General features: G+C 42.8%; 2 protein-coding genes across 4 annotated transcripts in view; one reads left to right on the top strand and one right to left on the bottom strand.

Annotated features, from left to right (window-relative positions):
• Window positions 1–25,829, top strand: Tbpl1 (TATA-box binding protein like 1). 3 transcript variants are annotated; one of them, XM_032894880.1, is made up of 7 exons: window positions 1–242; window positions 17,799–17,977; window positions 20,199–20,281; window positions 20,420–20,483; window positions 21,857–21,960; window positions 22,054–22,148; window positions 23,816–25,829. In XM_032894880.1, the coding sequence occupies exons 2-7, from the start codon at window positions 17,843–17,845 to the stop codon at window positions 23,893–23,895; spliced, it is 561 nt and encodes a 186-aa protein (XP_032750771.1). In that variant the 5' UTR covers window positions 1–242; window positions 17,799–17,842; the 3' UTR covers window positions 23,896–25,829. The 3 variants fall into 3 exon arrangements, with proteins under 3 accessions (XP_032750771.1, XP_032750772.1, XP_032750773.1); XM_032894881.1 differs by lacking the exon at window positions 1–242 and adding an exon at window positions 620–2,027; XM_032894882.1 differs by lacking the exon at window positions 1–242 and adding an exon at window positions 12,376–12,825.
• Window positions 24,347–27,974, bottom strand: part of Slc2a12 (solute carrier family 2 member 12) — a 54,072-nt gene continuing 50,444 nt past the window's right edge. Inside the window, exon 5 of the mRNA XM_032894883.1 lies at window positions 24,347–27,722. Within this exon, the coding sequence (XP_032750774.1) occupies window positions 27,569–27,722 (154 nt within the window). The 3' untranslated portion in view covers window positions 24,347–27,568. The remainder of the gene's footprint in view (window positions 27,723–27,974) is intronic.

Genomic DNA, 27,974 nt, shown 5'->3' with positions numbered 1-27,974 from the left:
GCGTCTAGTCTATTTATTGTCGCGGGGGAAGCAGCGGCCGCCCTGTACCCGGAACAACAAAGCGAGAAACGGAGCTCGAGCCTTGGGGGGCTCCTAGCAACGGGCCGGGGCGGGAGTTCCATGGAGACTGGGGAGCGAACCCGTTTCATCTTCATCCTTGTCCTCCAGCTTCTTCTCCGCGTCCGACGCAACCAGCAGCAGCGCTGCCGCCGCGTCCTTTACGACCGCCCCGTCTTCCCACGGTAACCCCGTCGGCGGTCCGGGGAGGGGGACGCGGAACCCGCGGGGCCCGGAGCAGCCGCGGGGCGTCTGCGCGCGGGCCGGGCTGCGGGGAGCTGTGCGGGCGGGGACCTGAGCATGGGAGCGCCGCGGGCCACCGGCTAGTACAGAGGACAGGCCGAGCGGTTCGGGCATCCCAGTAGGGATAACGGGGTGGGGGTGGGGCGCGCCTGCCTCGCCGAGGAAGACGGACGGGCAGGGATGGACCGGGTCCTGGAGCACCCCCCCCCCAGGGGTAAAGGGACCATGCCACTAAGCGAGGGGTCCGAGGCTTCTCGGAAAACTTGGAGCAGCTGCGCGAGGGCTCCCCCAAATAGCGGCGCCGTCGCCTCTCGTTTCTGGCACTTGCCGGGAGCCCCGCTCTATAATAATAGTAGTAGCCAAATTAAGCTTCGGGAAGAAGGATCTGGAACGCGGGAAGAAAGAAATGAATTGTGAATAGGGCTGAGCAGGGATGAGAATTGGGGGAGGAGGAGGCGATAATCGCTGCACAATCGCCTGGACGGGTTCTAGAAGTATATAAAATGGGAAATGACTGAAATAGAAAACACTCCTTTGCCGAGCTGTGCATCTGCAGGCCGTGCATCTGCAGGCTCTGCCAGTGTGCACATTGCACCGAGTGTCAAGCTGCAGCCAGTCCACATCTGTGAGCTTTACTGCATCTGTCACCTGCCGAGCGAGACTGGCAGTGACTAGTGTGAACTTGGCGTGCTTATGGTTAAGAAGAATGGCCTAGAATTGTGGCTTGTGTATGAAGCTCAGATTCCGTGAGGTCATTGAAAAAGGGGAATGGAAGGAGGGCATTCAGACTTTGGCCAGAATTCGCAGGCTCTTTCCAAGTTTGAGAAAATAGCAAGCAGTCCATTCAAATCAAGAGTGACTTTTAGCACTGTCTGGTTGAAAGAATTATTTAGGGTTTAATACGCCCAGTTAAATATTCATCAGTCTGTGTTCTTCAGACTTGCATCACAGACTACTTAGGAGACTGAGGCGGGAGAATGTGAGTCCAAGGCCTGCTTAGGTACATAATAGTAAGTTTCCTGCACTAGATACCTGCCTCAGAAAACAAAACAAAACTGAATTTCCCATCGGTAGTAAAGTTCCTCTGTGGTCCGGAAAGGTTACATTCTACAGTAATAACATTTTTATGGTCAGTAGGACCAAGGCTCTTCATACAAAGTTGAAGATTAATGATGGAAACAGCATTGATAATTTTCTAGGCAATATGTTGACCACAGGTTCAGTTGCTAAGCCTGGCTTCTCCTAAGCCAAAGGATGTCGCTGTTACTGCCAGGCCTCTTGTATATTCTGTGCTCCCAAAATGAGTGCCAGGAACTGTAATGATCTAGAGCTGTGTGCTTTCTTGAAGAGGAGCCAGGCAGGGTACAGTTTTTAAGTCCTTGTTTCATTGTAAGCTTCTAACTGGGACTCTGGGGTCCAGTGTTGTTAGTTGAAGTACTTTCAGATTGACAAGGAGATCAGCAGCTTCCCTTTAAAAGGACTGGAGATTTGAACACTGAGATGAAAAAGTCAGTATTTCAGAAGCCAGGGTGAGACTTTTGCTTCTTATTTTTATTTTATTATTCTGTGGAGGCTACTTGGTGATCATCCACTGTGGGTTGTAGTGCCAGCCTTGGAACTTCTCAGTGTGTATCCTAAGGAACTCCCTGCACATCAGCGTTTCCATTAGACTTTCTTCACCTGGACTGTTTGCTGAGCCCTCTGTCTTCTGTGGTCCCTGAATGCTGGTCAGTTCTCATGTCGAACTTTTATTAATCCTGTTTTGGCTTTCCGTGGTGTTGGCCCCAGGACTCCGTGTTCTCCTCAATTGTATCCTGATCAGAAATGCTTTTTATACTTTTATATGTTTTTCTGCTTCATAGGGAGTTTTCAGCACATGCCCTGGGCTTATGTATGTTTTTCATTAATGGTACTTTGTTGTATTTTCATATGAACCCTTTTTGTGGGGAAGAATTGGAGTGGACATGCCAGATGTTCTATATTTCAGAATAACTGCTAAGCTTCAAATTCATTCTGATGCAAAAGATTGTATTGAAATAAAACTGTGATAATATTTGAGCTCTTGATAACTGGGGTATTTAGAAGCCCATGCGGTACTACTGTTACTATAGACAGTCACTCTTTTTGAGGTTAAAAAGATATTACAGACCATGTTATGTGTTATAAACAGAACATAAGGTTTTTGTAATTCTTAGTCTAAAGCTGTTTTCAACACCTATCTTACCATTTTGCATCTGAATATGGCTAAAATTACATTTTGCAATTTTAAAGGAAGTGCAAAAGTGGTTTCCACACATTTTTCTTCAGGTGGAAAATAATCTGATAAAAAATGTTGTGGGTATATCTGTGAGAAGAGTGTGCAGAATTTGCTATAATGTACAACAGATCATGGGGCACAACCAATATTTTGAAATGTCATTTCTCATCAGAAATGTGACATTATTTAAAAGGTAGCAAATTCTGTATAGTGTAGTTGAGTAGACATGAGGACATTTAAACACTAAGTAAGTGACCCTAGGTGGTTGATTTCTTCCTGTTGCATCAACAACAATGTGATGAAATTATTACTATGAAAAATAAAGTTTAAATTGATTTTGGAAGCGTTTACAGTAGAAAGTTTTCACCATGTTTCCAAATTAAAGCTTTTAGTGTCAAGATTTTTAGCTGACATTTGAACTATAAAATTTTCCTGAAATTCCTGTCCATTGCACTTCACACCTTTTTTGACTGGTGCCACTTGAAGTGTGCTTTTTATGTATGGGTAGCTGACAGAGAAGTGACAGACATGGGTAACATGACATGACGGAGGTGAATTTAAGTGTCAGATACTGTATTACATATGTACTGGTACTATAACTGTTGGTCGGTAGACATCATCATGCCTGGTTGATACAAGAAGCTTCTAGAAGGTCAGCACTGTGATTCATGGCCATATTGCGTGTTCATATCCTCGGTGTGTTTTGAAGACTGACTTGTTTACTATATGGAGATAGCATGTTGATTTTACTGATTTGGGGGCTTTCCTAGCAGATGAAGCAGAGCCTATCTTGTGTGCCAGTGCCCAAGCCCTGAGAAAAGCCTTCTGACACCTAAGTCTTCCTGTGTCACATCTGTTCGTTACTCTCTGTGTAGTGGTGCAGCTGTAGGCACCAGCAGGTCAGAGGCATGATTAGGGCTGTTTTAATGAATCCAAGCTATAGAAAGAAGGACTGACTGCTCCCACTTGAGCAGGAGACACAGGGACTGTGTGCATCTTAGGAGTACCACTGTGGAAGAGTCCTACAAGTTGAGACAGACCTGGGGTCTTCCAGGACACCTAGACAAATGTGATTTTTTTTTTTATTATGATACATTCTGTCTTTTTTTTTTAGAAGGGATATAGAATATATGTTGCTTTTATAGTTGTGAAAAAGCAAGATTCTAGAAGTATGTCATCAATGGCAAATAGTCAGACCACGTAGGAAATTCTGCTTACCTGTTCTTAACTGTGACTAAATGCTAACACAGAAGATAATTTATCTTGAATGGTTGGATTTATGAAAGGAAACATGTTACCAGGAATCTTATTAAATGTTTAATCATTACGTCAAAGTAACTTCTTGGGCAGTTTAGATTTCTCTTCACATGGAGTCACCAAAACTTTAAAATATTACTCCCTCCCATACAGTACAAATGACCTTAGAGTATTTACTCATTAGAAAGTGCTGAGGTCTAGGGAAAGAGCTCATTGGGACAAGTACTTGGCATGCAAATGAGAGGGCCTGAGTTCAGATCCCCAGAATCCACATGAAGTCAGAGGAGGTGGGTGGTGTGTCTATAATCCTTGTGATCCTGTGGCTAGAAGGGGTGCAGAGACTGGAGTCCCCCAAAGCCTGTGGGCTAGCTAGCCTGTCAGAAGCAGCACTGAATCAAGACAGCCTGTCTTACATAAGGTAGAGAGAGGGTGGGGACCTGTATGTGAGGTTGTCCCTGATCCCTGTGCTGTAGCCTTTGCACATCCATACTTAGGCGCATTTGTGTGCACACACAAGATTAGAGGAAGAAAGGGAGAAATTAGATGGTGTGCTACAGACAGCATTTTGTCATGACTTGTGAGTACTAATGGTGCCTAGCAAGAAAGACAACTTCGTATATAGATTGGCCTGGATGAAGGCTAGTTTACTAAGTGAAATTCTAGTTTCAAAAGAATCAACCTTCCTTCTACTAACTTTGAAGCTCTTACTTGTGAGCAGTAACTTGATGAGGATTGGTTACATTTTTGGTATTAGAGTGGGTATATTAAAGGTATGAACCGTTGCCTACTTAGCAGCCACCTGTGTTGAGCATCAGGGTTCTGCTTTTGTTAATGGTGTGGCATCACTGTCTGCAATGTAGAGTTAATATCTGAGCTTAAAGGGTCATGTGAGGCCGAGAGAGCGAGCAGGTGCTGTGAGCACTGGTCCTCTGCGGTTGCGTGCTCATCAGATCTCTCCTTTCTCTTGTTCCCAGACTTGCTGTTACATTATTGACGTTCCTTTTGATCCCAGCCTATTAGACTCATCTGTGCTATTAGGTTTTAGTGTAGGGGAGTACTTTGAAAATGTCTAATTGTCACAGGAGCATCTGGTTATCACTTAGAGCAGATGGGCTAAGGAAAGCCAGACATGTACGTTTCTTAGAGAAGGGAAACCAACAAAGCCTGGTCTGGCTCCTGGTCACAGCTATTGAAAGGCTGCTTCCCTCCCTGTGGGCCTGCCGGCGTCCCTGCCTGTGTAGTCTTCTGAGTGGAAGAAACAGGCCCCATTGACTCATTTGGCAGGACTGGCCTGACTTTAGAAAGCATTGTTACTTGTATACCTTAATTGATGATACACTTGAAATTTGTTAGTACCCGGATCAGTCATTTGAGTTTTCCATGCCACTACAGTTGTAAAATTAATGTATCCTTTAGAGTTACAGAAGGAGCTGACGCTGTTGGCTGTGACAGTGATTACCAAAGGGCTTTTGAATGGAAAACTTAATTTTTTAATGATGGTAAGGCTCAAACCAAATATTGAAACTATCTAACCTGGGAAGTAATTTGATAATTACAGTTGACTATCAAGATAGCTAATTTAAAGTCAAATTGAACACTTGAAACTACTAAAATACTACTACTACTACTAATACTAATATTAATAATAATAATAATAATTTTGCTGAGCCTGATGGAGCATGTCTATAATTCCAGTACCCAGAAAGCTGAGACAGGATCACTGTAAGTTCTAATCCAGCCAGAACAAGACCCTGTATCAAAAAGAAAGTTTTGCTTAAAGTAGATTTCAAACTATTGTCTTCTTTGTTGTCTAATGTCTAAATCCTGTTTTCTTATTGAAATAATAATTTTATAAAATATACACTATCCCATCATTCATAGTGTATTTAACTCAGTGGAAGTTACTGCCTGAAATGTGTCAGGCCCAGGTCTCTACCCCCCACACACACACATACCACAGAGCAAGGTGTGCTTCTCATATATAGAGGTAATAAAGTCCCTTTCCCAAGTTTGTGTTGCATTTTACACATGAGATTAGCAAGATGCTTGTATTCAGAGATAAGACTTTGTTTTTGTTTTCCTAATTAAAGAAAGTGAAGCCTGGCGGATCCTGCTGATTTAGGTGAGCAAGTAGATTCGTCAGAATCCATCTTATAGTGATTACATTTTCTTAACCCTTTTGTCATGGCCACATTGATCCCAGATCTTAAGACAACAGAACAGACACAGATGTGAGGAGAAATGACTGTAGTTTTTCTGCTCTCCAACCCAAGTGTATGCTTATAGCTCCTTTAACGTCAGATACTCTGAAGACTGTTGGAATAGGTTTAAGAAAGCAGGTCCTGAGCCTCATGTGGCATGGTGGCTCACAGCTTTAATCTCAGTGTGGTGGAGGCAGAGACAGGTGGATCTCTTGAGTTTGAGGCCAGCCATACTTACATAGTAAGTTCCAGGCTAGCCAGGGCTACATGTTGTGGCTCCATTCAAAAAGAAAGGTGGCGTGAGAGACGGACCTGAGGGCAGTATGTTAGTACTGCCCTTTACAATAAAGTTTACCTGCTGGGAGAAGGGTTTCCCTGGTGTTTTTTCCACCTTACTATTTGAGGGCAGATGTTGCTGTACAGATGCCAAGATATGAAGCTAATCTCTAATCCAGGGTGCAGATAGGAAGATGGGTAAGGTTAGTCAGAGCTTCTGAAAACTCACAGTGAACTCGAAGCCTTTGTGGGAAAAGGCTCACCCCGTCCCTTTGTCAGACACTTTTCTGGAGCTACAGAGCTGTTGTCACTCGCTTGCTTATGACTGCTATGCATCTTGCATCTCCTCACCGTTAGCTTCAGACAGCCTGGGGGAAGTAGTCCTAAGCAGCCTTTAATCCATCATGGCCTGGCCACATCCCAGGATCTTCACTTAGGGAGGTCATGGAAGCAAAGCCATGTTGAAAATGATCACCAATTCACAGTCAGCAAACCTGGTATGCTACTCTGAAAGTACTCTCTGTTCTATGCTCCTATGGTGGCATAGGGTTAAAGATCTGACAAGACAACGGATTAAAAACTCGTAGATGAGCCAGCTATCTCTTGCCTGTCCTAGCATTGGGAGATGGAGGCCGGAGGACTAGGAGTATAAATAAGGTCATTGTGCTAGTTTATGCTCATATACTAGCACTAGGCATTAGCTACAGAGTGAGTTGGAGGCCATGTTGAACATACATGAGAACATATGTTCAAACAAACAAAAAGTTCGTATGAGTAATTCTCTGATTCTCTTAGCTCATATTGCTAGCATGATTGCAATATGGCAAATTAAAGCTTGACAGTAATCTAAAAATCTCACTACAGTGCAGACCTGCTTGGGCAGTTTCATACGCTGTCCAATGGAGCTGTGATCACTGGAGGACCACATAGATGATGGTGGCCTTATCATAAGGAAAATGAAATTTCCTGTTACCTGTGTTTCTACTTTACCCTCATTTAGGTGCACAAATAGTTATGTTGCCATTTCCTCTGAAATGCACAGTGGGGATCACCCTGTACACATTTGTAGGCTTAGATGGTGGCTGTACCACAGCCTGAGTATTTCTCAACATACCTCTGAGAAGCAGCAAGAGAGTACTTAGTTGTCTTTATGTTAAAAATGTGCATCTCTAGCCCAACATGATGGCACGCCTCTAATCCCAGCACTCAGAGGAGGCAGAGACAGAGGCAGAGGGATCTCTGAGTTCAAGGCCAGCCTGGTCTACAAAGTGAATTCCAGGACAACCAGAGCAGTTATACAAAGAAACCCTATCCCTGCCCCACCTCCACCCCCACCTCTTGGCCCCCCATAAGTGCATCTCTATTTATTTCAGGTTTTTTATTTTTGTTAAAATTAGAAGGCCTCAGATGTCTCAAACAGTGTCTGGCTGTCTTGCAGTGAGGTGGGATCTTGCTGTGTATCCCTGATTGGCCTCTACCTGGTAATCCTCTGACTCAAAGGCCACATGTCCAGCTTTGAAACTATACTTTTAATTTGTCTTGTGAAGTTTGTTGTTGTTATTGCTGTTGATTTGTTTTTTGTTGTTTGAGTTTTGTTGTGGGGTTTTGTTTGTTTGCCCCCCTTTGTAAATAGAGGAGTAAGCCCATTTTGGCTGTGAAATGAACAGAATCCTGACAGACTGGACAGGTTAGCTATTCTGGCTTTAAGAGTTGGACAGGTTAGGTTCCTTGGGTGACTTAAAGCATGGAGTAGTTTAGGGGGGAAAGGAAAATGAAGAATGAAGTGCTAAGTATAAATATAATGTAAGTAATACAAATAAGTCTAAATCTTAACTTTTGTTACTTAATTGCCACCTTGAATAGAATCTGTCCTGCAATTCCTTGATTTGTTCCAGAAGTATTCCTTTAACTCAGCAACCAAGTTGCTGATCCCAGAGCTAAAGACATTTAAATTGAGCTGTTTCTCTAGAGAGCTTAGTGTTTGCTGTCCCTAGGCAGTAGAACACAGTCTCCCTTGCATGCTGAGTACTGTGCTGCCGTGTCCTCTGTCCTGTGGACTCAACTCTCACTGAAATTACTTCTCCGGCTCATCCTGAGCATCTCATGCGTCTTGTTTACTCCTGTATCACAGTCTCTCATTATTTCATTGCCGGCTTGTTCGCCATCTGCTTTACTGCTAGACTAACTGCTAAGAGGCTCCTCCCCTGCCGACTCACAGGGCTTGATTAACTCCAGTTACATAGTAAATGTGCAGTTAGAATAAGAGTTTGTTAGCTGAAGGGATGATCTGCCCTTTCCAGCAGTAAGCTTTAAAGTGGACTGTAAGGGTGTGTTTTAAGTAAATTCAGCTATAAAAGGAAACTTGGGGATGGGAAGTGCATAGCATTCCAGGCCAAGCAGATTAGATCCTGTTTTGTTTTTCTAAGAACCAAGAGGTTGGTGTCTGTCTGTCTGTTTGAAGTAGGGATGTAGCACAGTTAGAAGGATAATTCTGGTAGTTTGATAAACAGACTAGATGTTGAAGGCGGCAAACAGAAAAGTTGTAGTGGACGGATCTTGCCATAATGATGTGCAAGAAAGCTTAAAAATAATTCTTGGTCTGGACACAGAATATAAAGCTATGTTTGAAGTTAGCTGAGTATAAGAGAAAAAAAAAAAGAGATTAAGGAAGGTTCTGAAGCTTTGTGGAGAGGACTAGAATGGGTTTGAACCAGGGCTTCACTTGAGCCCAGGCTAACCTGGAGCTCTCTATGTAGCTCACGATAGCCTTAAACCAATGACAGTCCTCACCCTCAGCCTGCAGAGTGCTGGGATAGCATACATGAGTGAACATGTCTAAGACTGAGAGGTCTTTGGTTGTGATGAGCGGCTAGTGGCTGGTGACTGCACTCCACTCATTCACCTAGCAGTGGTGGAAGCAGCACACTGCAGTGTTTCTGTGGAATTGAGGAGTTTTGACCTAGTAGATAGTTGGGAATGTGAGATTAAGTCTCTGATAGGTCAAGATTGACATAGGAGCCAGCCATAAAGTTCATAGACAGCAGTCAAAGCCCAGAAATCTCCAAGAGGACTAAGGTTTATGGCATATTTAAAATATGAAGAAAACAACCTCCTCAAGCACACAGAGGTGTCTGTCTTTCCCTCAAGCACACAGAGATGTCTGTCTTTCCACAGTTTTAGAGAGTCCTTAACTGCTGGAACTGTTTTAATTTAATTCCTCAGGGGCTGCATTAGACTTCAGTAAGGATTTCTGATTTAAGGAGGAGATGAAACTGAAAAGCCATGGTGTCGCTCTGGGACCTAGGTTGACTCTCCTTGTAGCCCAGAATGGCCTCAACTCTAGTCGACCCTCCAGTTTCAGCCTTCTGGTTACTGGAATTACAGGCATGCGCCACCCCGCCCTTCTCAGTGTTTCAAACCTTAGTCTGTTGTCTGTGAGAATAGATGACCCACCCAAGAGAAGCAGCACTAAGTATTTAAATGCAATGAGTATTTAAAGCTTAATTTCCAGATTGAATGTCTAAAGCTTCTGTGGGGACCTAAATAAAATTGAGCTAAGTAATCAATGTGTAATGTGCCCCAGTGCCTGCTTAGTCTTTGCTGGTCCTGCTCTCCATCCCCTCACAGCTGCTCCTCAGCCAACCATCTCATTCTCAATCAGTAGCCATCATGTGTTTTGATTAAAAATAGTCTTATTTAAGTCTGCAGTTATTATTAAATTTGTGGCTAAATCTATGTTCCCACCATACTAATTTTATTGATCAGGTACATCAAATTGTGGGCTTTATTTTACGTCTTGCTTTTCAACTTGAAGACACGTGAAGTATTCTTGTGTTCCAAAGCTTGAAGACTGTAATGAATCACCAGAAACCTTTTCCATTTTTGAACATTTCTCTGCTCATGGAAGAGGAAGAAAGGAGATAATAATAGGAACAGTAAGAATAGCTAAATCTGAATGCTTACTGTGTACAAGAGCAGCGCCAGGCTTGTCACATGGAATTTCAGTTGATGCCTGGCGCTTGCTAGGTCCTGTGCTGTGTTATACATGGAGACACTGAGGCTCCCCTCTGCTTGTAGCTCATAATGTGGCTCATAAGGGACTGCCTTACTGTCTGGTTTGCTGAGCGCTTAGATGGCCGTGTCTATTCTGGATCTCCTCTTGGTGTCTCACAGCGTTTTAGAGCTCAGGATGCTCCAAGTAAGTTGTCACCCACTTCCCTCCTGAGCAATCCACACGGCCTTTCCTTGGTGTCAGGAAGTGAGAGCCTTAGCCAGAAACCTAACATCACCTCCGTTTCCACATTCTCTTCCCTGTATCTATTGCAGAGTTCTGTTTATTCTGTCTCTTGAGCTTTTCTTTTTTACTCAGTGCTGATATAGGTTTTCTCACCAATCTCATTTCCACCCTCCTATTGCAGAGCAGTAATGATTTATGTCTTATATTCTTCCCACCCCCACCCTTCTAGCTTACCACCACACCTGGGACAAGTATGAAAATCCTTAACATGACACAGTTTGACCCATTCTCCATCTCCAGTTTTCTCCCTGTAATTCTTCCCATTCTCCATGCTGGCCTGCCCTTCAAGTCTTAATAGCCATGGTCTAAACTTATTTCAGCATTAAGAACACCTGCTCTTTCTTCCTACCAAGCCACTGCTGAATTGCTGTGTTCTAGCATGGGGCTCAGACTGGTTTCCAGTGTTTGTTACAGAATTGGTTTAACAGAAGTGATGCTGAGCTGCCGAACAAGGACACAGTAGCCGTACATTTGAAGTGCAGTGAGATTGTCTTCAGCAGAAGGACTAGATTAACCTGGCTAACATTTATATATAAGAGCTTTACGACTCAGGAAAGTAAACCATTGATATAAAACAGCTTCATTTAAAGAAGTATAAATGGTTAGCAATATTTAAAGAATTTACCTTTGTTAATATTTAGGAAAATCAACTAGTGAGGTATTGGCTACTTTTGTATCTCAAGTTGTCAAAAGATGTCATCATGGTCATTGCTTTATTTTATAAGTATGGGGGGTTTGCATGCGTGTGTGTGTGTGTGTGTGTGTGTGTGTGTGTGTGTGTGTATGTGTGTGTGCATCACACATATTGCCTGGAGCCCATGGAGGTCAGAGGAGGGTGTCAGATCTCTTGGAACTGGAGTTAAAAACAGTTGTGACACCCGCCATGGGAGTGTGGAAATTGAACATGGTTCCTCTGGAACAGCAGCCAGTTCTCTTAACCAGAGCCAGTTCTCTAGCCCTTGTCAATAGATTTTTACAAAAACCTTATAAGATAGCACTTGTATATGATCACCATCTTGTTTAAGATGCTCAGATAAACATATGAATTCAACAGCCTAAGAAAATCTAACAGTGGTTGAGTACTGTATGTAACCAGAACTGACATGCTTTCTTAAAAATCTTATATTGCAGTGTGTAGTGGCACGTGCTTTTAATCCTAGCACTTGGGAGGCAGAGGCGGTTGGAAGTCTGTGAGTCTGCAGCCTGGTCCAGACTGGTCTGCAGAACGAGTTCCAGGCCAGCCAGGACTGTATAGTGAGGCTCTGTCTCAAGCGGGAGTGAAAATACATATATGTATGTATACCGAGAGTTGGGGGCTGACAGTGTCTTGTTTCCTTTTCTGTTGCTGTGACAAAATTACCCCAGTGGCAACTTCAGGGCAACAAGACTGACTGGTCCACAATTGAGGATTACAGTCGTCTGTCAGTCGAGGTAGAGAAGACACAGCGGTCACATGACAGCCATAGTTAAAGACGGGAGGCTGTTGAGTGCTTTGCTCAGCTTCCCTTCGTGTGGGGAGTTCAGGGTCCAGCCTGGGAATGTTGCCACCCAGAGCTGGTGGCTCTTCCCACCTTGGTTAACCTAGTCAAGGCCGGCCCCTCAGAAGCATGCCCAGAAGCTCATCTTTTAGGGCTCCAGATCCTATCCAGCTGACAATTGGTTAACCCTCAGAGTTTACTTAAAATAGCACGGGGCATCTAAAATAAATTTTATCTACACATAATAAGGAGCTGGTATATCTTTAAGTTTGAGGTCTACTGTGGTTTAATTTATGAAGGTATAAAAGTGTATTCTGTAGAAAACATACTCAAAGTTAGAATTCTTGCCCTGGTTAGCAATGGTTATAATACAACCCACATTCCGCGTACTGGGCAGTGGAAGCAAGCTACAGCTCCAGTCAGCTGCACAGCCTGAGAGGGATCTCCCAGCAGTGGTCTCCTTCAGAAAATGAACAGCATCTCCATTTCTCCTACTGCCTTTTAGGCACCATTGCCTAAGATACCACTGAAGTGTTAGAAAACTTATTTTTATGTGGCTTTGTGTGCTCAGTAGATAGTTGCCAAAATACAGAGAATTATTCTTAATAAAAAATAGTCTTTGTAGCTCCCTGTAGAATCCTTTATTACATTTAATTTGTTGTCATTTATATTTGTTTATCTGTGCGTGTTCACGTGGCTGTATCAAGTGTGTGAAGATCAGACAGAAGACAGGTTGTTGGAGTTCTTTTCATCTATCGTGTGAGTCCCATTAATGGTTGTCAGACTTGGTCACAACAAGAGACTTCACCACTGAGCTGTCACTCTGGCCTTCTCTGAAGAATAGGTTTAAAATTATAATAGTCATTTTAATGCAAGTTATTCAGATGCATGCCACCTGTCTTCTAGTCTTCAGGCTGGGGGGGGGGTGGTGGTGGTGAGGAGGAAGGCCTTACTTTGTGTAGCCTAGGTTGGCCCTGACCTGCAATGACCTCTTTGTTGTCTCAGTCTTCCAGTCACTGTGTTTACAGGTAGAAGGATTTTTATTTAGAATAAGTAGTGTAGTTAACTGGTAGACGTGTGTATAGTGAGCATTAATTTTAATAAGGTGTGTTTGCTTCAGCATTTATTCAGTGCTTTATGTAATATGGTGACATATCCTTCCTTTAGCTTTTTGCGTGAGTCCAGGCATACTACAAATTCTTTTCTTGAATACTTGGAAGAAAGAAAAATCTAAGCCTGAGGTATAAGCAGTTGGGGCAAATACAGGAATGTCTGCGATAGCATGGCCCCTGCTGGTCAGCTAATGGGCTCCAGCTCACTGAGGCCGCCGTTCTGTGGACCACAGTAATGTGCCTCCTTTACTTCTGCCGCCCTTGAACGGGAGCGGGAAAGGGAGTGCAGGAAGTTTAGCCTTGAGAAGGCATATGTAGGCTGACACTAGAGTTGACAGGAACTTAGTGTATAATCAGAAAGTTGTGTATATTACATGCCTTCATCTTCCCATTAGATGGTGCACATTTGTGTGGTGAGGTATCAGACATTGAGAGACACTGCACAGCAAGATCTGTCTCTGGCTTCCAACAGGGACGGATTCCTTATTTTAAAGTTCAAGTTGATCATAGGTACATGACAATACCTGAATACCTCTGCAGGTCTCTAAAAATTGGCATAGGTATCTGGATAACACTCTTGCTGCCTCCCCTAACAAAGTTCACAGTAATTTCCTCATGTCAAGTCAAGTAGATCTGCACAGGTCATTGGTAATGCCCTTAAATGTCTTCTATACTGGATTGTTCAACAAGAGTTTAGTCAAAGACCTTGTTTGTGGATACTTTTAGTTCATTTTAATTTTAAAAATGGGATTTATGTTTTTCACAGTTAAATACTTTACTAGTGTACCTTAGTGGATTGGCCGAGGAATCAGACTTTCTCAGAGGCATGTGGTAAATGGTTTAGGCCTCCTTGTCCCGCTCAGCACCGTATGTTTACCTGCACTGCAGACACTGTGGAAACATGAGCATGGCTGAGTGCCTGGAAAAGTTTTCCTACCCAGGTTCTGGCCCGTTCACTTGCTAGGATCTGCGTCTCTCCATCCACAGCTGTAAGGGCGCTTAAGTTCTCTTATCAACTCACCCAGTCTCGTGTTCAGTTCCCATAGTCAGCTGTAAAGCACCTGCAAGCTCGCTCGGTACCTGCTGCCTGCTCTGCTCTTGGTGACAATATTGGACCTCCCCTTGGCCATGCATACGATACCCCAGTTTACAGGAGAGGGGCTGAAGACGTGGAGAAAGCTAGGTGACTGATGACTCCACAGAGTTAATATAAGCCCCGCACCAAAGCCCTCTTCTGCAGTTTATGCTACTTTCCGAGGTGAGAGAGAACAGTCTTCTAAAAGGCAATAGGATTCTGGTTCTCAGAGAAGTGTTCACTGTTGGGTAGCGTGGTAGAACCAGGATGTAGGATGGCTGCTTTATAGAATACTGTGTTAGTGTGGAACTGTGTTGATTTGCTTGACGTTTAGAAAGGAGAGATCTCTTGGGACTTTGTGAGTAGACTTGTATGTGTTGTAAATCGGTCTGTTACCAATCTTACCCTAAGTTGGCCAGTTCAGATTACAGATGGATGCTGACTTTGTGGTCAAGCAACATCCCCTCGCAACATCCACAGCTGTAACACAGTCTCTTAGAGTAGTAAGACTCTTCTCCTGTGTGGAAGCAGATCCATTTAGTTTGGCTTTTTTGGCCCTCCATTGGATGGTAAGGTTATTTGTGCTTTGTTTTTATGACAGCATTTATTGTGGCCTCTTATAGAAAATGTGATGTGGTTGCTTCTGATGAAGTTTGTCGTCAGAGCCAGGAGGGGGCAGTGTTCTGCAGGAGATCCGAGGTTGCAGTGGCTTTGCAGTGAATACCAAGCCCTAGGCTAGAAAGTCAGAGCCCTAAAGATAGGTGCTATGTTGTCCACACAGTCACTGGGCAAGTCGTGGGAGGAGTTCTGCTTCCGTGTGTACTTTATAGAGTGCTGGGAACATAGCACTTCAGGAAAACAAGACCACTGCCATTCTAAATATTTTATTTGGAGTATTTGACAAATCAAACTCGAAAGTGAGACAAAACAGTTAGGCCATTTTTAAATATAAGTCCCGGACAAAGAGTATGTAAACTGAAGTAACTTTACTTTTAACAGTACACCTAATGGGTATGTGTTGATTTGGGAATTGAGATTCAGAGCTGGGGTCGAGCTCAGTTGGTAAATTACAAGTTGGTGCTCACCCTCAGGTACAGCGTAAGCTACATGAAAGCCTGGCTCAAAAAACAAAAAGGAAATTCAGATTCTACCAAAAAGTGCTAGTTCTCTACATAGAGATGCTAACGTTTTGATACATATATATCATATATATGCACTAAAATAATCTCATGTCAGGCCTCCATACTAGTTAAGTGTATGTACCCACAGAGGCCAGAGATGATTGACCCCGAGGCTGGAGTTAAGGATGTTGGTGAGCCTCCTAATGTGGGTACTGAGAACTGAACTCGTGCTTGTGGAAGAGCAGGTACTCTTAACCATTGAACATCTCTGAATAACTTTATACATTAACAAACCTCTGTCTAAGCTTTCGTGTTGTATACTATTCAGAAAAGTGTGTCTTGTGGCTGAAGAGACACTCAGCGATTAAGTAGATCTTACTTATGGCTCTTGTAGAAGACCTGAGTTCAGATTCCTACGTGGTGGCTGACAACCGTCCATAATTCTAGGTCCAAGGGACCTGATGCCTTTTGACCTTTGAGCGTGCACGTCCGTTCATTCTCTCTCTGTCTCTGTCTCTGTCTCTGTTTCTCTCTCTCTCTCACACACACACACACACACACACACACACACACACACACTCACGGGATAGTATGTCTCTTACGGTCAATCTTGTTTATTCTTTACTTAGCTCAATATTACCAACAGACAACAATTCCATGAGTGTGCACATATTTTAGGTTCTGATAATTCACTGCAACAGTATCTTTGGTAGAATGTTTCTATACCAAATTATAAGAGAATTTTGTCATATTTATACTATAGCTAGGACCATTAGCCATTTGCCATGATAAATGTTACCACATTCTTTTAAGTTAACATTTCCTCAGCTATTAACTATAACTAGTAAGGTTTTTTTTTTTTTTTAAAAAAAAAAAGCATGTTTATAAAATTTGAATAACTCATCCAAGAAAAACTAACAGAATTTTAAATGTTACTAGAATTGACAGGCAATGAAAAATGTACCCAAGTAGAGAAATGCTAAAAGAGCAGGTTAGGATGGCCTTCAGTGTTTATTTTAAAAGACAGACAGACAGACGGACAGACAGAGAGAGAGAGAGAGAGAGAGAGAGAGAGAGAGAGAGAGAGAAAGAGAGATGAATTCAAGCTTAAGAAGTTTTCACTGTAAAAAATTACAAAAATGAATTGAACAAATCTCAAAGAGATGAAATAAGCATAGGCCAAAAAAAAGCAAAGATGGGATCAGCTTAACGAGCACAGGAAGGAAGGAGGGAGGGAGGGAGGAGGGGGGGGGGAGGGAGGAAGGAAGGAAGGAAGGAAGGAAGGAAGGAAGGAAGGAAGGAAGGAAGGAAGGAAGGAAGGAAGACCTCGCAGCAGCAAGCTGTGAGCACACAGAGTGGGGCTGGCTGAACACTGCTGTGGCTGAGGCTTGAACCAGTCAGTAAGACCCCAAGAAAAACCGTGGAAGATATGCCCAGGCAGTGGTGGCACAGGCCCTTAACTCCAGCACTACAGAGGCAGATGCAGGTGGATCTCGTGAGTTCAAGGCCAGCCATCTACAGAGGGAGTTCCAGGGCAGCCAGGACTACACAGAGAGACCCTGTCTCCAAAAAAAACAGTGTCGGTTGTTCTAAAACACTGACAATACTGAATTAGTTTTCCAAAAATCTCTAGCAACTAAGAAGTTCAAATATTTTTAAAATAAGTGCTTTTGTATTGCTTTTCAGAGAATTTTAAAACAAGAACTACCATAAGTTTTCTGAAACTGGCATAATCTTAGTACTTAGATCAGATAGGACAGTACAAAAAAGGGATGCTATAATTATAACCATTAAAATTCTACTCAGAAATGTGGGTACACTAATCCTGAGTAAAGGATTAAAGGAGCTCACATGTACACATGGAACAGAACATGAAAGATATGCATGTTAAAGGCCAAAAATACAAGAAAACATACAGTGAGGTTAGGGTATGGCTAGTACATAGAATGGAATATTAAATGGTTGTATGCAGGTGTTAGAAATTTGTATTTCTTAATTTTCTAAAACAGGGTCACACTATGTAGCCCAGGCTAGCCCTACATCTGGGTCAGTCCTACCTTGGCTTCCTAAGTGCAGGGATTATCAGCATAGGCCATGGTATCAGCATAGAATTAAATTCTTATGTAAAACGCTAGGGTCTGCATTGTGCCTACAAGGACTCCGAGACCACAAAGTCCCGTCCTTGAGTGTGGCATGCTTGGCTTCTTATTGGAACTATAGCACACCTGAACCATGAAAAAGTTACTACTGGTTTAAGGATTGAAAGTTATTTAAAGATAATTTTGTTGCATCTATTGTGACATTTTGTGATAGGAGATATTACTTGATTCTTATAATTGAAAACTATTATATTTTAATTTTAAGATTATTTGTGAGAAATGGCAAAACATAGAAGTTCAGTGACTATCTTGTTTTCTTTCCCAGGATGTGATCTTCGTGGTGGGAAACCAAGTTTCTAAACTACCCCAATGGATGCAGACAGTGATGTTGCATTGGACATTTTAATTACAAATGTAGTCTGTGTTTTTAGAACAAGATGCCATTTGAACTTAAGGAAGATTGCTTTGGAGGGAGCAAATGTAATTTATAAGCGTGATGTTGGGGTAAGTATCTGCGTTTCAGTATGTGTACTGTGTGCATTGTACAGACAAGTTGTGAGCACCTTGCTATGCTAGGTGTAATGGATGCATGGGCCCCTGTAGAGGTGGCACTTCTCATGGAGACTGCAAGTCCTAGAAATAACGCTTACTTAGTCTTGGTGGCTGTCTACCCTAGTACAAGCCCTAATTTAATTTTGTTGCATGTTAATTTTCCTGTTCCTTTTTAGCTAATTAAGTTATATTTTTAATAATAAATTGCTAAAAAGTGGGACTTGTGTTTTAACCTAAATGTAAGATTTTATGTTTTGTTAAACCTATTAAAAACATTAGTGTTGTCAATAAGTGACAAAATCTTAGTGATTTGATGTCGGCTTTCTAGTGACAGTGGGTATGCATTTGGCTTTGATAAAGTACATACCATACTGGGACTCCAGGTCACCCTAGTCAATGTGACTCTTAGAGAAAAGGGAACAGCAGATGCTAGTGTCATGGTTCCTTTTCTATCCCTGTGAGACAGTGTGACTGATAGAGGAAAGAGTTGTGTGGGCTCCGAGCGTCAGGTAAGAAACACAGCAGGAGGCAGGCCTGGGGCCTGGGGCTGGAGCAGTAGCCAAGAGCTCACATCTTGATCCACCAGCATGCAGCAGAGTTAGGGTCATAGAAAGACCAACACTGGGAATGGCTTGGGCGAGGCAACTGAAACCTCAAACCCCAGTGACACACCTCCTCCAAGGCCTCATCTCCCATTCCTTCCCAAGCAGTGCCGCCAGCTGAGGACAAGTCCTCAGACATAGGAGCCTATGGAGACCATGCTCATTCCCAGCTGGCACGGATGTGGGCCTCATGCTGCTGGTGGAGTTACAGAGTCAACCTCTGAGAGCAGGCGTTAGAGTCAGGCGGCTAGGTAGCCACTGGAGATGAGAGGGAAGGTAAAGAAAAGTGGTACACGTGTCTTTCTTGGAGAATGGGTGCAGTGAAGGGCGTCCTGTTTAGTGAGACTGAGCACAGCAAGTATCACATCCTTTCTCTCAGAGATATTACATACATACATAGCCCAGAGAAGGAAGACTGAAGACTGAGGAGAAAGGAGAGCACGAGGCTCATGAGTGCTAAGATCCACACTACACTGAGAAGGGGTTGCCTATGAGGCCCAGACTAGACAGGGTCTAGACACCAAGGAAGTGGCTCCGTGGGCAAATCACTTGTTGCACAAATGTGGTGCATTTGGATGCCCAGAGCCATGTAAAAACCAGGTGCAGGAATGCTTGTTGTCCTCCTGTGGGAGACAGAGGCAGAGAAGGAATCCCTGGGCTTACATGGCCCAGCTAGTGTGTCACAGGAGAGGCTGTCTCAGTGCAGAGCAGGGAGATGCATGCCGTGCTGTATGCCTGCACACAGACATGAGTACATGTACATGTCATCAACACACAGAAGATTGTCTTTTAAGTGAGGGATGCATCTGAAGGCTCAATTTAAGTTCTAAAAACTAAGTGCCTATGTACCCTAGGTAAATTATCTCCAGTTTTTAGAACTAGAAACTAAGAACAAGTTAAATTCAACAAAAACACAATCTCATTGGCCAATTAAGTTTTTTTTTTTAATGTGTTAGTAATAACATCTTCCCTTACCAAAAAAAACGAATACACAGAAAGTCAGGTGACAAAACATATGACTGTCGTCCCCACACAGGCTATAGGATTATGTGTGGTTAGCCAGCTTGGGCTACCTAAAAAGACACCCGCATCAGAAAAGCAAACCAAAATTTAAAAGTTTAAATTAAAAAAAAAAAAACAAAAACAAAACAAAAAAAAACAGAATTGAAGCTGACAGTCTTAAGGTGGGTGAGTAATAACTAAATGTCGGATGACTTCATTTCACGGTTTCTTGCCTGAAATTTTATAGCTTATTTTAGTTTGAACATTATCTTGCTCGATTTTAAGTATTCCTCACACTGAATTGTATTGAGTTTGTAATGTGCACATGATGGAACTAGGAGAAACCACTGCAGGGAGAGACTTGCGCAGACCGTTTCTTGGGTCTGTTTACACTCCGCTAAGCCACTCTCGAGACTGTGATTGCATTCAGTATTGGCCTTCACTGGAGGATGGTGCCTGGCTGGGTAGTCACTTCAGCCCTGCGTAATAGGTGGGCAGGAACAGGGGCACGTGGGACAGAGCTGTTTGCCAAGACTAAAGTAATTGGATTATTGCTTTTTTTTTTCCAGAAAGTATTAATGAAGCTTAGAAAACCTAGAATTACAGCTACAATTTGGTCCTCAGGAAAAATTATTTGCACTGGAGCAACGAGGTAAGTGTTGGCTGGGCTGGCACTGCGTATCCTCTGCTCTGCTCCCCCGGGAGGACACTCTAGACGTAAAGCTCCTCGGCTTTCTGCGTAGACTGCATTTTCTGTGCCACTAATCGTCTGTTTTTATTTCAACTACAGTGAAGAAGAAGCTAAATTTGGTGCCAGACGTTTAGCCCGTAGTCTGCAGAAACTAGGTTTTCAGGTAACATTTTCTAAAAATATGTGTACTGCACATGTTCAAGGATTTAATTTTATAAGTTAAAAAGTTCAGTAGACTAAACAAATCACAAGAATTCTTCTCTGCTGAACTTTTTCTAGATTCTTGATATTGCTCTTCAGTGTGAACATTTGGTAGCAAAGTATGGCTGTAGAGATTGGAAAAGACTTTTTTCCCACTACATTGTTTCCCATAGAGACTTGTTTCCTTACACATTAATGTTCTGTGGACTCAAGCTTTTCTACCTCCCTCTCCCACACAGATGCACTCATCAGAAACTGTCTTTTGATTGCCTCAGGAGACCTGGTCAGGATGTTAGAGAGCTGTAGAGCCCTGTTGACACACACATCAGGCAGCACTCTCACGTGTAGAGCTGCTGTCGCTGGCTAGTCAACTTTGACTTTGTTACAGTCAAAATGTGAATACAGTTACCACTTACCATGGCCTTCGTAGGTCATACTCAGTAAGATGTCCTTGAAGAACGTTCCTGAGTAGGGCTGTAGGTAGAAACTGAGTAGGTGAGAGTGCACTGCCAGGGAGGGTGGGACCACAGTTCATGGTGCTGTGGCGCTGTGGCATTTCTAGCTCTGCTGTTCTGCAGGCACTGGGTTGGAGGGTGGCTCTCATGTACAGCCGAGGCCTCCAGGGAATGTTTTACTGGAGATATTATATAGAGAGAATGTTTTACTATAGATATTATATAGAGAGAATGTTTTACTGGAGATATTGTACATAGCACAATGTGGCTTCCGGAGAATGTTTTACTGGAGATATTATATATAGCACAATGGGAGAGACTTGCTTGGAATGAGTAAGGCTTTGAGTGTGTCCCCACTGCCACAGACAGACACAACACAGACACACATGGGAGTCTAGGGGTAGAGAATGAAGAGAAAAAGGGAGACGTGTTTTAAAAAGACATTAGCAGGAGCACCTGTTAGTGTTAGAAAATATCAAAGCTGCTTTTCCTAGCTAAGCTTACCAGTATTAAGAGAAACCTCTGCTAGTTATCAACAGCTTTTGACTGGATCACCACAAGGACCACAGAAATGCCTTTAAAATGAATTTAAGAGCCCAGCATTCACTCTGTTTTAATTCTTCAAGTGACAGTTTCTCCATTCTGACTCTGGGATTCCTTTTGACTCCTTTCCTTTTCTAGCTCTTTTCTTAGTTTTAAATATCCCATTTTCAATATTAAGATTAATTACATAAAATTTAAAAGATAACAAATAGTTTCAGTTATACAAATACCATTTTATAATGATGTTACAGAGAATTTGTAATTAGTACAGATTGCTATAATGAGCACTTTTATGTGTTTCAAAAGTAACTTCTGGAGTTTTGCTTTTCGCCCACAGGTAATTTTTACAGATTTTAAGGTTGTGAATGTTTTGGCAGTCTGTAACATGCCCTTTGAAATCCGTTTGCCAGAATTCACAAAGAACAACAGACCTCATGCCAGGTAGGTCTTTGAGGGTCAAGATAACATGCAAACTTGGAAGCTGCCTGTCAGTGTAAATAACAAAACGTAATTGGTAATTGTGTTTTGATATAGCTATGAACCTGAACTTCATCCTGCTGTGTGCTATCGGATAAAGTCTCTAAGAGCTACGTTACAGATATTTTCAACAGGAAGTATCACAGTGACAGGTAACCTGGGACTTGATGTACAGTTGTTCTGAACTGCATCACTCGCTTCTGATGGATGCTGCGGTGTCTTGTGTGGGCTCACGGTCATCCTCATCAGGCGTTCTTCATGCTCACATGGCTGTGTCTGCCGCACATGGTCTCAGTGTACTTTGGACACAACTGTACTTGCAGACATTTGAATAGGAATATCCCACCATAATCTTCATAGTATAACTTTTAATGTATGCAATATTACATTTAAATTATGTAGGAGAAGCCCATTTTTTCAGGTCTGGAGATAGATATTCAGTATAACTAATTCCTGTTATTTTCTCCATGTGCTTCCTTGTCTCATTTGACTCCACCAAGTACTTGGATGGGGTAGCTTCAGTAGGTAGTGCACATGTCCAGGAAGGCATTCGCTTGCAGTTTTTGGTTTTTTTTTTAAAAGAGTACTGTGATAATAAATTATACTTGGACATACTTTAGGAGTCAGGCCCTGAAGACAAAATGGTCTAAGATAGATTAAGGAATCTTGTTGAATTTTTTTTTTAATTCTCAAGTGAATGAAGACTCAACCAATCAGCTGCAGTTTAACTCATGCCATGTATTTTTCCTTCTTCTCAAAGCCAGTTGCCAGACTCCTGCCTGAAATTGTTCTCTTATTTCAGATGCTTCTAAACTTCTGAGTCTAGATTTCTGAGAGGCCCCAGTGTGTAGTTAAGTCTCTACTAAATACAGAGTAGCACATTGTAAACCTAAAGAGGCCTTTAGTCCCAGCACTCAAGCAGGCAGATCTTTGTGGGGCCGGTCTGGTCTACATTGTGAGACTCTGACTTTAGGGCAAGAGGGACGGTGATAAACAGGACACTGTAGCAAACTTAAGAAAACTGAGCGGCTTAATTACTAGACTTTGTGTTTGACTGGCTTTTTTTTTTTTTTTTAAGTATAATTATCGAATTGATAGGTTAAATACCTTACCAAACTGAAGACAGTTGGCCTGATTATTACTATGTATATATACATAATGCGGAATCTCCTATGAATGTATGGTTCCTGAGAGCGTTGTACAGTGGGTGAGGTGAGCCAGAAAGGAATGGATCAGAATACAGTGTGTGCAGTACGAGGGAGGCTTACAGTCGGTGGGTAGCTAGGCTTTCATGACTTCAAGGGGTGATTATGTTATTAGCAAGACTGCTTTGTTCACAGACTTAAGAAACGTTTCTTCATTTCGTGTTCCTTTTGATCATGTAAATGTTCAAGTTCCATGGACTAATTACTACATTGCATGGCCTTGTCACCTGATGCTTCCTCCAGAATTCTGCTGAATTAAATAAGCTCTGAAGTCAGTGGTTGCCTCAGTGCTGACGTGAGCTGAGCACTTTCAGAGCCTACAGAGAAAGAGCCAGAGCTTGGGTAGCGGCATTAAATCTCTTGGCTGTTCTCCACGGCCTGTGCCCCTCAGAGCAGTTCTTCATGCCGTGCCAGAAGCTAAGCACATGACGCTGTGCTTTAGAACAGTGCACTGCCTGGGTCTTGCTCTGACTGTGTTCGTGACTTTGTAAGTGTGCAGTAGTGTTGTGAACAGGCCTAGGCTTCTAAACCAGGGGAGTGAGTGTGTCTAACTCCGGGAGATCAGTGCCCCTCTCTGGCCTGCTCTCAACCCTTCCTCCTCCTTCTTGTTACAGGGCCCAATGTAAAGGCTGTGGCCACAGCCGTGGAGCAGATCTACCCATTCGTGTTTGAAAGCAGGAAGGAGATTTTGTAACTCAGACTTCGTTGGTTAGAGTCTCTAACTGAGCACCATTTGAAACCTGCTGCACATTGGACTCAAAACACAAGGAAAACTGGACCAACAGTGACTGAGGACAGAGACTCGTACTCACGGCTACAGTGTAAGCTCCAGTCTCTTTGGATTTTACTTCAACCTTTGCTGTAATATAAAAAGGAAGTTTACAAGACATGACATTGCTGCTTTTACAAAAGGACGTTCTATTTATTTTCGCAGTGATCTCATGTCCCCACAGGCAGAGCTGTCGCAGTGTGCACTACCTTACAGTTGTTTTATTGATGTCATTATTTTTCCAGTTGGAGCTAATGTGTTTGATTTGTGAATAGTCTTTTACATTTTTGTATGCTGAATATAGGCACCAAAGAACCTGTAAACGTTATCTTTTTAAATTGAATGTGCACAAATAAAAGTTTGGAAAAGATCTCTCTTCATATCCATTCTGTAACTTTTATTCACTATTTCCTCTTTTAAACAACTGTATTCATTTTTTTTTTTTAAATCTATGCAGGCTTAGACATTGGCTAAAAGTGTGTGGACTTCTTTTTGAATAATGTGGATGCTACATGTATATAGTATCTTTTCATGCTCTGTTACCAAATATCAACTAGAATTTTTTCCTGGCAGATTGGAAGTAAAAACCATGTATATAAGCTCTGGGTAACTAGGGTAGAACTCCAGATAAATGATGATGTTTGTGTTACTAATTTAATATGATAGAAAATGTTAAATGCATTTTAAAAGCTAAGAAGTTGTAGTTGAAGAGAGGCCGTTACCTGTCTAGGTGGACATGAGTAACATGTCCCAGTTTTATTCTGGAAAGCCCAGCTGTAGGTGGAGGAAGCAGTTGAGGCTCCTGTTACCCTTAGGTTGATGCTCAAGGCTGTACTAAAAGTCTTGTCAGAAATTGGTTAACATTGTGTTTTAACAAGAAATGCCCACAGGCTGTGTCTGTGCCACTGTGTGGTTCCAGCTCGACTTGACCCTGAGAACCGCTGGCAAGTGCGCTCGCCATGTCTGAATAGTGCAGGTGAAGGGCGACTGGAGGACTGAGGGAAGCCACCCTTAAACTTCCATTCTATGAGACAGGGCCCTCAGCCATGCACGGACTCTGGATGGAAAGGCAGGGTCAGGCAGGTGCTTAGTGTGGCCAGGGGTGGCTCTACCTACAGATAAGTCAGGTGGAGTCAAAACAGATTCTCTGTACAAACTGAACATTTCCCACGAAGCTCTGACTTACTGTTTTACTTTTGAAAGGTTTGCAAAGGCTTGCGACATCTGCACCATGTTATAAACCTTACAAAGCTAACTTAGGCACTGGCTGAACAGTGCATAAGATTCTACGTTCAGTTTTGTTTTCTTAAAGCTTTCTCATACCCTGCCTCTCGGCCTCTTCAGAACGTGGGAACAAAGGCGAGCTTTTTACATTCGCTTGTTCCATAGTTTTAATTGTGACTTTTTTAAGCCTTCGATTTTTTTTAAAAATTGTTTTTATATTTGGGTTTGGTTTTTCTTTTTCTTTTTTTTTTTTTTTTTTTTTTTGGCTTTGTTTTAAGATTATCAAAATTCAGAGGTAGAGGCAGACTGCTTTAAAACCATGAGAGTTTACCACTTGTTTTGACAGTGAATTCCTGTTTTGCAATGTTCAGAAACATGTGTGAGGCAGAAACTCTGTTAGGGGAGATAACATTTTCAGCGTTCAGTGACCTGAAAGCCAGGCAGAGCTGAAGCTCTTGGGAAGTGTGCAGAGAGCATGGCCGACCTGGGCTCACCTGCACGGGCACAGTCTGGCAGCTTCCTGCGTGGGCTACAGAACCAGCTGGGAAGGAGTGAGTGGGTCTCGAGTCGCCTGGTTTTCTACAAGTACTGTAAAATTTTTTATATAAATAAAAACTGTGAATATATACATACAAGTTTTAAGTATTCCCCCTTTTTATTTTTGAAAACCAAAGGCTTTGTGTGCTGGGAGTGGGGTGGGACTAATGCTGAGTAAAAAGTTATTTTGAGTGTTTAAGATCCATACTTGGTGACAAGAGAATAATAGAAAGTTTACAGCGCTTCCATTGATGTCATTAGTAATAAGCTACGTTTGCTTGCTTTTTGCCCATTCACAAGGAATACACAAAGTAGCCAAGTGTGTCTATGTATGTGTAAAATTGAATCATTTAACAATTTTTAAAATATCTTAATCCGAGAAGTTGGAGGGAAAAGAGAAAAAAAGCTTGCATTGATAACCTGCCTTGAGTATTTTAAAGAATGTGACCTATAATTCCAGAGACTCGTGATAAATTTGAAGTGATGCTCTGCCCTCTCCTTACTCAAGAGAGTAAGTCCTTACTCACATTCTTATTTGATGTGAAATATATTATGGCGTCCTCAAGATTTCAATCTCCCTCCTTACCACACCTCGGTTAGAGGCTGCGTTTGAGAAGCAGGCCTCCTGTCGCGCTCCTGAGGCTCCAGCACTGCACTCTCACCACCGCTCACTCCCATGTCTGCGCTCTGCTCCCAGGGCACGTGGTGGGTGGGCGCGCACGTCTCTCAGACTGGGACCATTTGGTAGTGAAAGGAAGAAGATCCCAAATTAAGGGGCCTAGGTTCTCTCTGTCACGGATTTTTTTTCTATCATATGCAAATTCTGGTGAAATGCTGTGTCAAATCTTAAAACTCAAGTGGAAAAAATAGAGGCCAGAGAAGTGCATCATGTGGGGAGAAGCCACCTCGCTGGTGTGGCTGGACATCACTGCTCACCACAGAAAGGAAGGTAGGCCAGCTCTGACGCCAGTGCCATCCCCTCTGTCTGAATCCACCAGAAGGTGAGCAGAGAGCCAGTCTGCTGTAGCCTGAGGTAGAGTGATTCCTGAGCAGTGGGAAGAATTGCAGAAAGCTGAGGGCTGCTACAGGGTACCACACAAGCCTTCCCAGGAGACAGCTCTTAGAGATCTGACTTTATAACTTAAAGCTAACTGCTTACCGATCTGGATAAATAATACTATGTTAGGCTCCTTCTCTGATATTTACTAACAGCAATTCCTAAATAAATATGGTCCCAGGAATTTTAAATTTATCTTTCTAATCATGTTTTAAAAAGATGGAAAAAATGGCTTAAGAGTTTTAAAAGTTGACATAGAACTTACAGAAGAATATTTTGATTGAGTAGTATCTCATTACATGTGATGTACAAGCTGCATAATCTTTGGTGGCCTTGAGTGACAACCGAAGTGTTACTCAGGACACCGTCCTAATCTACAACACAGATGTAATGAAATCACCCACACAGTGCGTTGACAGAAGACCGGAGCAAGGAGTGTCTTCGGAGGCACATGTGGTGAGTGCCCGCCCACAACACCACTGCGTTCAGCCGTGAGCGGCTCCTAACAGACAGCTTGAGGCAGAGGCAGGCCTCATCGCTGATCTAGAGGAAAGGTTGAAGGCGTTGAACCTGCCAGTACTGTTTTGTTTAACCTGATACATCAGGGCACTGGCGCCTCGAGTACCTTTTGGCAAAAGTCTGTTTGGGGGGAGAGGAATTAATGGTAGTCTTTCTAATTTCAGGGTGTCCGTGTAAAACTTCTCCATGACAGTGAGGAGAAACCATGGCAGAGACCCTTGTAAGTCCTGCCACCAAGCCACATGTAGGGACTGGAGCCCCTTAGGTCTCTGGCGAGGGCCGCTGTGACTGTCCCCTATCACACAGCTTCTTACACTCTGGGAGCTGCTCTTGGGGCTTTGTTTTTTGAAGCTGTGTTGGCACTAATTCTTCTTGGTGATGACTCATAAAACAAATGTTGTTTTTCACATAGTTCCTGAAAGAGAAAGAGGCGCTAATGAAAATGTCATTCTTCGTGTGTAGCACTTGAAAGAAATCTGCAGTGCCTTTTTAAAATCATCCTGGGGTTGTCATGGTTTAGTTAACTGTGATGTGTGCCTGCGGCCTTTGCTCAGTGTCATGCAGAGAATGAACTGGGCAGCTGTCCTCTCAGAACATGGCCACAGCACCCCTCTGTACAGGCCAAGACTCCAAGAGTATATATTACCAGCAAGAAAGGAGTGATTCC

Source organism: Rattus rattus, chromosome 2 (assembly GCF_011064425.1).
Source record: "Rattus rattus isolate New Zealand chromosome 2, Rrattus_CSIRO_v1, whole genome shotgun sequence".
Taxonomy (NCBI): Eukaryota; Metazoa; Chordata; class Mammalia; order Rodentia; family Muridae; genus Rattus; species Rattus rattus.
This window is presented reverse-complemented; position numbering and strand designations above follow the sequence as displayed.